This window comes from Ranitomeya imitator, chromosome 5 (genome assembly GCF_032444005.1).
Source record: "Ranitomeya imitator isolate aRanImi1 chromosome 5, aRanImi1.pri, whole genome shotgun sequence".
In the NCBI taxonomy this organism is placed as follows: domain Eukaryota; kingdom Metazoa; phylum Chordata; class Amphibia; order Anura; family Dendrobatidae; genus Ranitomeya; species Ranitomeya imitator.
The window spans coordinates 382,055,473-382,070,816 of NC_091286.1; the positions used below are offsets into that span (position 1 = coordinate 382,055,473).

Here is a 15,344-nt window from a genome sequence, read left to right on the forward strand (position 1 = left end):
CTGCAGCATAATGTAGGGCCCAGTTTGAGAAAGCTGGGTCTCCCTCAGAGGTCATGGGTCTTCCAGGAGGACAATGACCCAAAACACACTTCAAAAAGCACTAGAAAATGGTTTGAGAAAAAGCACTGGAGACTTCTAAAGTGGCCAGCAATGAGTCCAGACCTGAATCCCATAGAACACCTGTGGAGACATCTAAAAATGGCAGTTTGGAGAAGGCACCCTTCAAATATCAGGGACCTGGAGCAGTTTGCCAAAGAAGAATTGTCTAAAATTCCAGCAGAGCATTGTAAGAAACTCATTGATGGTTACCGGATGCAGTTGGTCGCAGTTATTTTGGCTAAAGGTTGTGCAACCAAGTATTAGGCTGAGGGTGCCAATACTTTTGTCTGGCCCATTTTTGGAGTTTTGAGTGAAATGATTAATGTTTTGCTTTTTGCTTCATTCTCTTTTGTGTTTTTTTAATTTAAGACAAATTAAATGAAGATAATAATACCAAAGAATTTGTGTTTGTAATCATTTTCAGGAAGAAACTGAGTATTATCTGACACAATTGCAGGGGTGTCAATACTTTTGGCCATGACTGTATGTGCACATGTTGCCGATTTTAATGTGGATTGGAAGTGTTTTTGGACGCACAGAATCTACAGTGTAGTGCACAAGCAATGTAAGTGTACGTGAAATTGACATTTGGTATGCACATGCTGTGGAAAAAAATGTGCAGGTTTTTTTTTCGCAGCATGTCAATTCTTTTTGCCGATCTGCAGCATTTCTATACCCATTGACTTCCATTGTGTCAGGCCAATCCACAGCAAAACCACAGGTTTAAAAAAATTGCAGTTTTGCTGCGGATGTGCCTGTGAGAAGTGCTGCAGATTGGGAGGGGGAAGAGTGTTTGGGCTGAATGTGGGTGGATGCTGTGTGTGTGTGTGTGCGGAGACTGTGTGTGTGTGGAGAAGATGTGCATGTCTGTGTGCGGATGTCTGTGTGTGTCTGTCTGTGTCTGCATGTGTCTGCATGGGTCTGAGGGGCTGTGTGTATCTGTGTGTTTGTGCAGCTGTGTGTGTGCATGGGTCTGCGGAGCTGTATGTTTGTGTGTGCGGGGCTGTGCATGTGTGTCTGTGTTTAGGCAGGCATCGTCCGATGGGACTAATAGTCCCATCCAGCTTTGTCTGCTACAGTGACAGGAAGCCGATTGATGGGATAGTAGTAGTCCCATCATCCGGCTACTGTGTTCAATGTAAAAAACAAAAAAAATGTACACACATATAGACATACAGTATATACTCACCATACAGCTAATTCCCGAAGCACTCGATCACCTGTAAAAAAAATTAAAAATAATAAACCAACAGTATACTCCCTGATCTGATGTAATCCATTTAATAATGAATGTCCCACAATAATCTCCCGTGGAGAGCTGTCACATCGGCAGATGTGACCGCTCTCCAGGGGCTCCGGGATACAATGATGGAAGGTATCCTTCCACACTGTATCCCTCCGCCACTGTGAATGCAGAGTTCATACTGTCACTTGTGGCATCACTGTGTGGGAAAATTCTCATGGAGCAGTGCCATAAAGTGAGAGGCCATTGAACCCTCAGTGAAACCCTCAGGATCCATTGTCCCCCTCAGTGTGTCACTGGAGGCCTAAAGAGCTGTCACATCTCCTGATGTGACAGCTCTATAGGGTACATCGTCGTGGGACACTCATTATTAAATGGACTGAGTCAGACCAGGGAGTATTTGTGTTGGTTTATTATTTTTTCTTTTATTCCAGGAGATCGAGGGCATCACATGGATTACCAGTATAATAAAGATGACAAAACTGTGTTGTGTTTTATTTCAGTAAAATACTTTATTCTGCATTTGTGTGTGCTTAAAGGGACTCTGTCACCTGAATTTGGAGGGAACAATTTTCAGCCATAGCGGCGGGGTTTTCTGGTGTTTGATTTACCCTTTCCTTACCCGCTGGCTGCATGCTGGCTGCAATATTGGATTGAAGTTCATTCTCTGTCCTCCATAGTAGACGCCTGCGCAAGGCAAGATTATACTATCATAGGATAGATTTGATGTTTTAGTCACCTTTATTGCATTTAATTTTCTAATTTATTTTATATTTTGATAGTTTGAACTTGTACAAATGCAGCAATGCCAAATATATGCCTTTCACATTTTTTATTGTTTTATTTTTAATGGGGCAAAATGGGGGTGATTTGAATTTTTGTATTTTTTTAATTTTTTTATATTTTTAAAAACATATTTGTACTTTTTACTGTAATTAATAGTCCTCTTAGGATTTGAACATGTGATTATCTAATTGCTTGTACTCTACATAGCAGTGCATCAGTACTGCTATGTATGGTGAAAATCACAATCTGCTATTAATGCCAGCTACAGTCTGGCATTCACAGGAGAATTGTCATGACAAGCACAGAGATCTTCAGAAGAAGTAGCTAATAAATAACATTTAACACATGTCTAATTTACATCAGCATAATTTTTTAAGCATAATTTTTTTGCTACATAGTTAAAATGGTTAAATGTTTATCATCAATTTCTCATTTTTCCAACACAATTTACAAACCCAATTTTTAAAGTAAAACATCACATTTGAAATGACTTTGAGGGTTCTATATGAAAGGAAATTATCCTCAAGGTGCTCAAAGCCACATTCAAGAAATTTATTAACCCTTCAAGTGCTTTACAAGAATTAACACTATGTGAAAGAAAAAAAACATAAAATTTTATTTTTTCGGGTAGAATTGTTGCTTTAGCCCCAAATTTGGCATTTTCACAAGGGTAACCAGAGAAAATTAATTAGGCAGTTTGTTGTGCAATTTCTCCTGAGTATGCCAATACCCCATGACTAGGCTCAGAAGGGAAGGAGCACCTTTTGACTTTTGGGGTGCAAAATTGGCTGAAATAGATAGGAGACTCCATGTTGTGTTTGCAGATCCCTAATGTGCTTAAACAGTGTAAAACCCCTAGAAGTGACCAAAAATTGGAAACTACACCTCACAAGGAATTTATTTGGGGCTGTGATGAGCACCTTGAACCCACATGTGCTTTACAGAATTTTATAACATTGAACCTTGAAAATGAAAAAAAATACATTTTTCCTCAAAAATGTTTTTGCCAGAAAGTTTTCATTTCCACAAGGGTAGCAGGAGAAAGTGGACCATACAATTTCTTCTGAGCACACCAGTATCATATATGTGGTGGAAAACTACTGTTTTGGGGCATGGCAGGGCTCAGAAGGGAACGAATGCCAATTGACTTTTGGAGTGCAAAATTGATTGGAATAGCGGACGCCAAGTCACGTTTGGAGAGCCCCTGATGTGCCTAAACAGTTGAAATCCCCCACAAGTAACCCCATTTTAGAAACTACACTCCTCAAGGAACATACCTAGAGGTGTGATGAGCACCTTAAACCCAAAGAGGCTTCACAAAATTTTATAATGTTGAGCCATGAAAAATTATATTTTTCCCACAAAAATGTTACTTCAAACCCAAATATTTCATTTTCACAAGAGTAACAGAATAAAATATGGAACATTCTATTTGTTGTTAAATTTCTCCTGAGTACACCAATACCACTTATGTGGCATAAAACTACTCTATGGGTACATGGCACAGCTTGAAAGGGAAGATGCGCCAACTGAATTCTGGAGCGCAGTTTTGGCTGGAATAGATTGATGATGCCATGTCACATTTGAAGAGACCCAGACATGCCAAAACAACAGACATCATCACAAATTACCACATTTTGGAAACTAGACCTCTTGAGGAACTTATCTAAGAGTGTACTGAACATTTTTAAGCCTCAGGCAATTTACAGAATTGTATAACATTGGGATGAATCAATAGAAAATTACCAATCTTCCACTAAAATGTTACTTTGACCCCAAGTTTTTAATTTAAGAGATATTTGGATAAATTGAATGGTAAAATTTGATATGCAAATAAACCAATTACCCCATACGTAGTCAAAAATACTTTTGAGGCACAGTGCAAAGCTCAGAAGCACCATATTGGTTTAGATGTTGCTGGAATGGTTTGTGGGTGCCATGTCACATTGACAGTGCACTCCTGAGGTGCAATGAAAAGTGGCCCAATATTACAAACTACACCACCCATTGAATTCATCTAGGGGTGCAGTGAACATGTTGACACCACATGTGCCTCACAGAATTTTATACCAATGGGCTGTGAAGGAAGAATAATTATATTTTTAGAACTCAAATGTTCTTTAGCCCCCAATTTTTGTATTTTTATAAAGGATAACAGGAAATAGTGGACCTCACAGTTTGTTGTGCATTTTATCCTGATTGTGCAATACCTTACGTTTAATCAGAAAATACTTTTCAGGTACAGTGCAAAGCTCAGAAGGGAAAGAGCACCATTTTATAGTGCAGATTTTGCTGTTATGGCTTCAATGAATTCATCTAAGAGTGCAGTGATCATATTGACACCACGGGTATGTCATTGAATTTGATATCATCGGACAGTGAAAAAAATTACATTTTTGCCAAAAAAAATTTGTTCTAACCCTGCTTTTACATTTTCACTTGCCAAAATTGGTAAAAATGGCATGAAAATTAGTCACACAGTATCTGCTGAACCAGGAAATACCTCATATGTAGCTGTACAGTTTTGATAAGCCACACGGCGAGACTCGGGAGAGACAGAGCACTATTAAACTTCAAAGTTTTTTCTATAATAGTTTGTGGACTCCATATACAGAGACCCAAAGTGCTATAAGAGGAGTATCAACAGTGGATGTTGTTGAGCGAAAATTGCAAATCTGCCATTGTAGTACCAATATGTTGTAATGCTTAGTACGTTGGAGTGCCCTGTACATTATGCCAAGATCGTACTTCGGGAAACATGCACTTGTAAATTAGGTGGGCTCTCAATGCTACAGAATTGCCAAGCATGTGGATGCTAAATGTGGTTTAGGTACATTGGGGCTCAGATGGGAGTAGGTCAATTAGATTTAGGAGTGCAGAATTCTCTGAATTTCTTTTCACTCCATTTCACTTTTCCAGAGCCTTTGTGTTACAAGTAACAGAGAAGCCCTCTATATTTCCTTTAACAAATGATGGTCCAGAGTGGGGATTTGCTTTTTTTGTGGCATGAGTTGAAGTTTTTATTGGGAACATTTTACATAACATTTTGGATCACATTCATCCCGTGCGCTGCGCTGAGCACTTATATGGGGTATCAATCTGAATCTCCAAATTATGTGATTCAGATGAAATTCCCAATGGATCAAATCACTATAATCCGTCAAGCCTGTATTCAGTGGTTTTGTTATTTTCAGAAATGACCACCTAGCTGTTATGCATGCTTGTAAAGACGGACACCTCTGGATCATAGGCCAGACAGTGTCCACGGTGTCTTCATCTGCCTCATTATAGTGGATATTCCATCTGAATTACATATTTCAGAGATTTATACAGAAAACTGGTGTAAGCTCTCAACGTAAAGCAAAAGATAAATATGAGCAGTGCCTTACTTCGATTTTTTGGAGGCAGAATGAACAAAGAATTCAAGAATTGATTCTATTTATTTTTTACGCTGTTCCTCATGTGGTGTAAGTGAATAGATGACTTTATTCTTTGAGCCGATGCAATTAGTGATACCAAATTTATATGCAGGTAGTTTTTTTATGTTTGACAGACTATCACAGACTAAGGCCTCTTTCACACGTCAGTGTCTCCGGTATGTGTACTGACAGTTTTCTTACATACCAGAGACACTGACACACATAGACCCACTCAAATGAATGGGTCTATGCACATGTCTCTGTGTTTTCACGGACCGTGTGTCCGTGTGCAAAGAGACATGTCCGCTTTTCTCCGGCAGCACGTACCGCAATACGTGCCGCACACGTGCACACGGAGAACAGTGTGCACTCTCCTCCATGTGCACGTACCGCCCACAGGAGATACGGCGCTACAGTAAGCGCTGTCCCCGCTGTGTGTGGTGTTGAAGCCGGCATTCATTCCTTCTCCCCAGCAGCGTTCGCTGGAGATAAGGAATTAAAAATCAAGGTTTATTTTTTTCCCTTAAAAATAAAGTTTATGAGTCACCACCCACCTCCCATCCCCTGTGCGCCCCCCCGCTTGCCGAGAAATACTCACCCAGCTCCAGCGATGTATGCTCTCAGCACCAGCAGCCTGTCCTGTGTGAGTGGTCTTCAGAATAGGACTTCAGAATGGGCAGCGGATGCGTTGAAAAACTACATCCGCTGCCCACGTCGTGCACAAATTTCACAACGTGCGTCGGTACGTTGGCCCGACGCATAGCGACGGACCCGTACCGACACAAGTGTGAAAGAGGCCTTAATGAGCAATGGATTTAAAAAAAAACGGAAAAAAATGGCATTTTCTGCGCCAGAGGGGGAAAGCCGACGGCCGGGGACCAATATTTGTAGCCTGCTATGAATATCAGCCCGCAGCTGTCTGCGTAGCCTTCACTGGCTATTAAAATAGGGGGACCCCCCAAAAAATGCCGTGGGGTCCCCCACTCCCGTGTAGTGGTGGGATATGGGGTAATAAGGGGTTAATGTCACCTTGCAATTGTAAGGTGACATTAAGCCGTGTTAATAACGGAGAGGCGTCAATAAGACACCTATCCATTATTAATCCAATAGTAATAAAGGGGTAATAAAACACATACACATTAGGAAAAAAGTATTTTAATATTCTTCCTTTAACCATACTTACCATACTTCAACACCTGCAAAAAACATAAAATAATAAACCATATACTACCTGTACGCTGTAGTCCAATTAATAACGAGTGTCCCACGACAATCTCCCCTGCTCTATAAGACCCTCAGTGACACACTGAAAGGAGACAATGGCTCCTGCAGTGCATCACTGAGGTAACCTTAGGACAAAGTCTCACTTTATGGCAATTGCTACGTGGGAAAATTTCTTATACAGCAATGCCAAAAGTGAGACTAGGGACTATCTTTTTTACAGCGGCGGGCGAATACAGTGCGGAAGGATACCTTCCTCCCTTCATTATGTTCTTGGAGCCCCTAGAGAGTGGTCGCATCAGCTGATGCTGCCATTCCCCACGGGAGATCATCGTGGGACACTCGTGGATTTCTGCGGACAGGGAGTATATTGGTTGTTTGTTATTTTTATATTTTTTTACAGATGACACTGGCTTTGGGGATCAAAGTGACAAGTAATGGTGAGTATGAAATCTATGTTTAATGTACTGTATGTCTATATGTATGTACTGTATGTAATGTATGAATGTACTGTATGTAGCATGTATGTAGCATGTATGTAGCATGTACATATGTAGTATGTATGTAGCATTACATTAGCCGGATGATGGGACTACTACTGTCCCATCATTGGCTAATGTGTCAATCACTGTCACTGTAGTAGGCATCGTCCGATGGAACTTGTAGTTCCATCGGACGATGCCTGCACACAGGCCCAGAGCCCCGCATGCTGCACAGAGCCCCGGCACGCCACACAGAGGCCTGCACGCTGCACAGAACCCCGCACGCTGCACAGAGCCATGGCATGCCACACAAAGCTCCGGCACACACGCACAGAGGCACAGAGGCCCGCACGCTGCACAGAGCCCCGGCACGCTGCACAGAGCCCCGGCAGGCCCACACAGACCCCCAGCAGGCCCACAGAGACCCCCAGCAGGCCCACACAGACCCTCGTCAGGCATGCACAGACCCCACCCCCACACACAGACACGCACAGTGTCCGCCCACGCACCGCCCACACTCTTTCTTCCCCCCTCCAGAACAGGATGTAGAAGGACAGAAAGGGCTTATTTACATTCTGATATTTGTGTCCCTTTGACTTGCATTGGTATCGGGTATCTGAATCGGCGATATCCAATATTTTTTAGATATTGGTTGATCCAATCTGATACTGATACTTCTGGATATAGGAAGGTATCGCTCAACACTAGTTAAGACACATTATTTTAAACCTGGTTAACAATTATTTTATCCCATGTATGAGTGCTATGCTAGTTCATCGCATGAATTGTCAGTCTGCTTACACAGATTATAAAAATTATAATTAAATAAGTGTTCTTAAGCATTGTAACCTCTGACTGTGGCCTCATTTTAGAGCATCAAACATAAACATAGATTGATTGCACTTCATTTATCTAACTTTAAACCTGGCAACCAATCAGAGCAAACTTTTAATTTCTTAAACTGCTGTGGATAGATGAATGTCACTCTGTGATTGGTTACTATGGGCAATGTGGTTTTCCACTAAACAGTTTTTCATGCTGTACCTGAGCTCCAGGGAATAGGGAATATAAGTATACATTTAAGAAACAGAAGTTGTAATTCTAAGTAATATACCAGCAATCATCTATCTGACTATTCACAAATACATTGAAGAATATTGACCTCAGTTTAAGACATTTGCACTTTCAGACAGACCAGATTGGTTTTAGTGTGTTTTAGAGTTTGGGCGGGGGAGATGGTATTAATCAAATATGAATTGCAGATCTGCTACAGATTGGGATTTTCCATATAAGTGGTTCCCCTTCACAACAGTGTCCTCTTACATTCTTACCTTTTTCTTGCCTGTGTCTGAAATGGCTTTAACGGAATGAACGTTTTAGCTGTTCCAGTATTATTTCCAGTTGCTCTTATGAAATTTTAGTAAACGAGTGCGTTTTTTCTTTCTCGTTTGAAGTGAACGCTATTTCTCCCTTCACCTGGAAGCTATGTCTGGATTTGTGGTTTTGCTGTTTACCCACTGTCATACATGGCTGCCAGAATGTTTTCATTTCTAAGCCATATAAATTCACAGTTAATCATTGACTGCATTTAAGTTCACTCTTGGAATTTTCTTTTTTCCTTTCAGTTGAAAGAGACAAGGACTTTTCACACCAGCGGAGGCACTACAAGGAATTCCGATTTGACCTCACTCAAATCCCACATGGTGAAGCTGTGACAGCAGCTGAGTTTCGGATCTACAAGGATCGAAGCAACAACCGCTTTGGCAATGAAACTCTAAAGATTAGCATTTATCAGATAATCAAGGAATATTCAAATAGGTAGTAGTAAAATCAATTTTAATTCTTAAAAAACTCTATCATTAAAAAAACTTTATTGCAATCTCTTCAGGTACTCATGTCATGTTAGACTTTTATTTCATTTGTAAAGCTGATTTCGCATGGCTGCAACACCTGCAATCCTCTTTGACACAACTGAACCTAACATAGATCAAAATAAGATAAACTTCAACCAATATCAAAAATTGAGCTTTGCAATATGGGTCTGAATATTATGGCTATAATAGGGGTGATAAAGTGTGGCTATAAAATAGTTGTGTGAAACTCAAAGAAAGAATCCAGACAGCCTATTCATACTGCCGAAACAACGGGAGGATAAATTGTACACTTTTACTGTAAATGCTATGAAAACACAAACTGGGGACATGATTTTTGAATGACTAGTCCAAGGCAGGTCCCGGGTAGCAACTCCATGAACTGCTTCCATAGACTAACAGGTGTCTCCCTTAAAATTTGTATAAGGAGAGACCTGTCAGTTTAAGGGAGCGAGGAAAGGAGAAGCTACGGGAGACTAAGACCTAATTAGGAAACCAAAGTGCGTTGGTTCTGATCAGCTTTTTAAAATATCTTTTCTCCGAATTGCAACACTCCAAAGTAAAACAAACATGGCTGCAATAACATAGACATTGATTCATGCCGCCCCATGTTCATAAATCTACTGTTACAGTGGGGTAAAAAAGTATTTAGTCAGTCAGCAATAGTGCAAGTTCCACCACTTAAAAAGATGAGAGGCGTCTGTAATTTACATCATAGGTAGACCTCAACTATGGGAGACAAACTGAGAAAAAAAAATCCAGAAAATCACATTGTCTGTTTTTTTAACATTTTATTTGCATATTATGGTGGAAAATAAGTATTTGGTCAGAAACAAAATTTCATCTCAATACTTTGTAATATATCCTTTGTTGGCAATGACAGAGGTCAAACGTTTTCTGTAAGTCTTCACAAGGTTGCCACACACTGTTGTTGGTATGTTGGCCCATTCCTCCATGCAGATCTCCTCTAGAGCAGTGATGTTTTTGGCTTTTCGCTTGGCAGCACGGACTTTCAACTCCCTCCAAAGGTTTTCTATAGGGATGAGATCTGGAGACTGGCTAGGTCACTCCAGGACCTTGAAATGCTTCTTACCAAGCCACTCCTTCGTTGCCCTGGCGGTGTGCTTTGGATCATTGTCATGTTGAAAGACTCAGCCACGTTTCATCTTCAATGCCCTTGCTGATGGAAGGAGGTTTGCACTCAAAATCTCACGATACATGGCCCTATTCATTCTTTCATGTACCCGGATCAGTCGTCCTGGCCCCTTTGCAGAGAAACAGCCCCAAAGCATGATGTTTCCACCACCATGCTTTACAGTAGGTATGGTGTTTGATGGATGCAACTCAGTATTCTTTTTCCTCCAAACACGACAAGTTGTGTTTCTACCAAACAGTTCCAGTTTAGTTTCATCAGACCATAGGACATTCTCCCAAAACTCCTCTGGATCATCCAAATGCTCTCTAGCAAACTTCAGACGGGCCCGGACATGTACTGGCTTAAGCAGTGGGACACGTCTGGCACTGCAGGATCTGAGTCCATGGTGGCGTAGTGTGTTACTTATGGTAGGCCTTGTTACATTGGTCCCAGCTCTCTGCAGTTCATTCACTAGGTCCCCCCGCGTGGTTCTGGGATTTTTGCTCACCGTTCTTGTGATCATTCTGACCCCACGGGGTGGGATTTTGCGTGGAGTCCCAGATCGAGGGAGATTATCAGTGGTCTTGTATGTCTCCCATTTTCTAATTATTGCTCCCACTGTTGATTTCTTCACTCCAAGCTGGTTGGCTATTGCAGATTCAGTCTTCCCAGCCTGGTGCAGGGCTACAATTTTGTTTCTGGTGTCCTTTGACAGCTCTTTGGTCTTCTGTTTGAGGGTGTGCACAGGTGTCTTTTTATACTGATAACAAGTTTAAACAGGTGCCATTACTACAGGTAATGAGTGGAGGAAAGAGGAGACTCTTAAAGAAGAAGTTACAGGTCTGTGAGAGGCAAAAATCTTGATTGTTTGTTTCTGACCAAATACTTATTTTCCACCATAATATGCAAATAAAATGATAAAAAAAACAGACAATGTGATTTTCTGGGTTTTTTTTTCTCAGTTTGTCTCCCATAGTTGAAGTCTACCTATGATGTAAATTACAGACACCTCTCATCTTTTTAAGTGGTGGAACTTGCACTATTGCTGACTGACTAAATACTTTTTTGCCCCACTGTATGTTTTCTTTAAAGTAAATGTCCACTTTCTAATATTTAGAATTGAGAGTCCTCAGTAGTTGATACCTTTTATACCTTCATCAGGCATGGACTAAAATAAATTCTAGAGAATCACATATTTATGCACGGTACCAAGATATATATCTTTCCTGTATCACTTTCTAATAGCAAGCCATTGATAAATCTGAGACTTATATTCTACACTGATTTTAGACACAGTCATGAATTTGATATTCATGATCTAGGATATGTCATCAATTTCAACATTCAGCATCCCCAATGATCAACCATTAATAGGTCATGTGGCAACCATACTGTATATAAAAAATGTATGAAGCTGTAATACAACAGATCAATACACTTTTTAGTGGCCATTCTCTGGTACTGCAGATTAGCTCACGTTGAAGTGAATGAGGGCTAATCTACCGTACTTGAGCATGGCCACAGTGCACAAAGTTATTGTGTCCAAGATCTGTATGTTGGTTATTTAGGATGACAAATACTTTATTTTTCTTCTTTAATCCTTTCTGAAACTTGAAAAAATAGTACTAAATTCTGACCTTGATAAAAGTATTATGTCTCAATTGAGGTTTGCGATCACTGGTTGTGGCATTTACACAATTAGGCCGGGGTCACACTACTGTAGCATACAGATGAGTGCTATGTGAGAAAACATTGCATAATACTTGGACCACTGTTAATCTATGAGACAGCTCACATCACATATTTTGTTCTCAGGCATATTCTACATGTGTGTAAAATTGCATCATGCTGCGATAGTACGTGTATATTGTCCGAGACTCGCCAATGCAAGCCTATGGGTGCTAGAAAAAGTCATACACCACACAGACCATCTGTCTCGTTTGCAACAAATACGCACACATGTTCCTAATTTCAGCAGATTGAGCCATTATACTCAATAGGGAAAGCAATGAGAAACAGAAAGCAATACGGATGTCATACGGATACATAGGTGCGAGAAAATTGCATAATCGCATTGCAAACGCATTACACACGGATGACAATACGGAGAACACTTGGACCGATTTTTCATATGTTAAGTGTGACCCCAGCCTTAGAGAGAGTGTAGCCATGGAAATGTCCACTACAAAAGAAAATGCAAGTGTTTTTTTTTCCAAAAGTAATTTTGCTTTGCAAAGGTGTTAAAAATATGGTGTTATTGCATGCAAAAGACATCAAGTATAATAAAGCTAATATTTTATTTAAGCATAATGACTAGGGATAAGTAAGCATCCAGTTATTCATAGACCCTTGAAGGCAACAACTGGGGTGCCTCATTCAAATATTGGATATTAAAAACACTTTATGTGCTGCTGTCACCTGGTGGTGAGGAAAAGTCAGGACTAATCCAGGCTATGGTCATTTTTATCAGAATGAGCCAGTCAGCACTTTCTGTTGACAGGCTAAAGTGCCTATCTGTTAAGACCCCCCTGGTGGCATTAAAAACCTGCTCAGACAAGATGCTAGCTGCAGGGTAGCACAACACCTCCAAGACATAGAGAACAGCTCATGCTAGGTGTACAGCTTTGAAACCTAATAGCTGAAGGACGCAGAGGAACTAGAGAGAACGCTGGTTTAGTTGCCTACGTATTGCTTTATCTTCTTTAAAAACTTTTCCCTTCTTGTAAAAAATACCCAGTCATCAGAGCCTGGATGCTGGGAGGGTGTCATGAAATTGGACCAGGCCTTTGACAGTGTACCCCTGCCTCTGCTTTACCTGGTGTGTGTCTCCTTCACCTCTCCACCTTGGTTGGGCAACAAAGCTTGCCCTCCTCTGCTAGCATTGTCTGATGGAAATTTTTTCAAGATATTTTTCACAATAGCTTTCTGGCATAGAATCTCTCTATGTTATGTTTTCCCGCATGCCCACCTGGTCTGAATGCAATGCTTCATGTTTAATTGTCAGCAGCGACTGTTTAAGTAGGCACAGAAGTGAATTCATTGCGCTGATGATGGCATCCTCACCGTTCACCATCTTTGTGGAGTTCTCAAAGTCTTGGAGACCCGCTCAAAAGTCAGACATCCATGCCACCTCTATAGTTCTTATGTGCAGAGGCTAACAAGAGTACTGACAGGCGTGTTGAAGCTGGTATTCTACAACTGGCCTATGCTGCTCACAAAGACTTGCCAGCATATATAGTGTGCAGTTTCAGTGCATGTTGACGTTGCACACCTGTCAGTGAGCTGGCACTTGCATGGACTGCTTCAGCACTGCCAGAGCAATGGCAGCTGTAGCTGACTTGCGGAAATGATCACTCTTGTGGTGCAACTTGACCAGAAGCTTCTGCAAATCTGGGTAGCTTTTATAAACCACTGAACTACCAAGCTGATAATGTGGACAAAGTATGGTGCATGTGTTAACTTGCCAAGTTTCACAGTCACCAACGGGCTATAACTATTATCACACATGACAATGCATGGTTGTAGGTTCAGTTGCGAGGGTCACATATTTGTTTGGTCTGTTACTCCTTTCAATAACTCTTCCATGGTGTGTGGTTTGTCTCCTAGACAAATTATCTTCAGCAGAGCCTGATGCCACTTTGCTGAAGCAGTGTAAGCTTCCAGCCTCTGGATGAGGAGGGACAGGAAGGGATGCAGGAACTGGTGTAGGAGGTGGAGGAAACCCTGGTAGAAGTAGGGCTAGCAATACACGGTGTAGGAAGAACATGTGCCATGCCAGGGTGGGTCTCGACCCTACATCCACAGTGTTCACCCATATTTAGGAATGGATTGCAAAGCCCTAAGCCCTGCCTAGATACTGTTTTCTATCACTATCCCTGCTCCTGCAACTTTCCCAAGGTTAAGTGCAGAATGTTTCTGATTAAATCAACAAAGCACAAGATTAGCCCTTAGAAGGACTGTTAGTGTGATTGTTCAGCATCAGCACCAGTATCAACACTATAGGACTCTGATTAGTTAAACTGTGCTCACACAGGATACAGGCCACGATAACTGCTATTTCCCTCCAATCAGAACTGTCCTAAGCTGTGCAATGGCATCAGTTAGCCAAGTACAGTGGTGCTGGTTTTTTTATAACGTCTCATGAGGTAAAGCAGCCAGTCAACAGTAATGCCACTACTAAAATGGCTACGGCATTACAGTGACTAGTAGGCAATCCTTGCATGATTATTGGCTGTGCAATAGGTGCCAAAACAGGCTGGAGATTCGAGTTTCAAATCTGAGCACTAGACAATGCTCATCGAGTGTCGAGCACATCCGAGCACCTGTGTGATATCCGAATATTATTGAGAATGTTTGCTCATCCCTAATAATGACTTAAAAAAAGGCAATGGTGAAATTGCTTTCTTTATTACCTCCCTCAGAACAAAAATTCAGAAATCAATAATTTATATATATACCAAAATTCCAATATTGAATTAAAAAATGAGATCCTTTTTATAGTTGTAAAAAATGTAAACTTTCTGACAGAAAAACTATTTTTTCATGAAATGTGCTATAATTGTGCAAAATGCATAAGCCATACATACAATTTGTTTTTGGTATTGCTGCAATCATGCAAACTTATAGGGGAAAACGAGTTTTATGCTGCAAGGGCCTGACCCATGAAAAAAAAAATTCTAAAAAAGTTAATTTATAATTTACATGCACTCTAAATGGTGCCATAAAGAAATGCAAACCATCCAGCTATGTTGGTTGAAACACTTATGGCTCTGCAAAAGTAGAAAAATAAAGACAAAGACAAAAAAATGTTGTTCTCAAGCATCAAAATAGACCATCTTTAAAGGTTTTAAAATATGTGTCAGCTTTCATAAATGCTGTCAAGCCTTATTGGAGAGCTTAAATAGACCTATCAATGGCAAACGTGGACAAAAGATCTGAGTCTTGATCATTTCATTATGCTGTATCAGTTGTTTTTTATTTTTAGGCCTGTTATAACAAAATAATAACATATCATCTGGAGCCTTTTCCATAGAAGACTATTTATACAGTTTTTACAAACTTGAAGTATGAAATTTATTTTGGGCTGTC

The 15,344-nt window shown here is 40.7% G+C and overlaps 1 protein-coding gene across 1 annotated transcript in view; it reads left to right on the plus strand.

Annotated features, from left to right (window-relative positions):
• The window catches only part of BMP5 (bone morphogenetic protein 5), a 574,966-nt gene that overhangs the window by 349,040 nt on the left and 210,582 nt on the right, over positions 1-15,344 (plus strand). Inside the window, exon 2 of the mRNA XM_069726747.1 lies at positions 8,876-9,068. Coding sequence (XP_069582848.1) covers positions 8,876-9,068 — 193 coding nt within the window. The remainder of the gene's footprint in view (positions 1-8,875; positions 9,069-15,344) is intronic.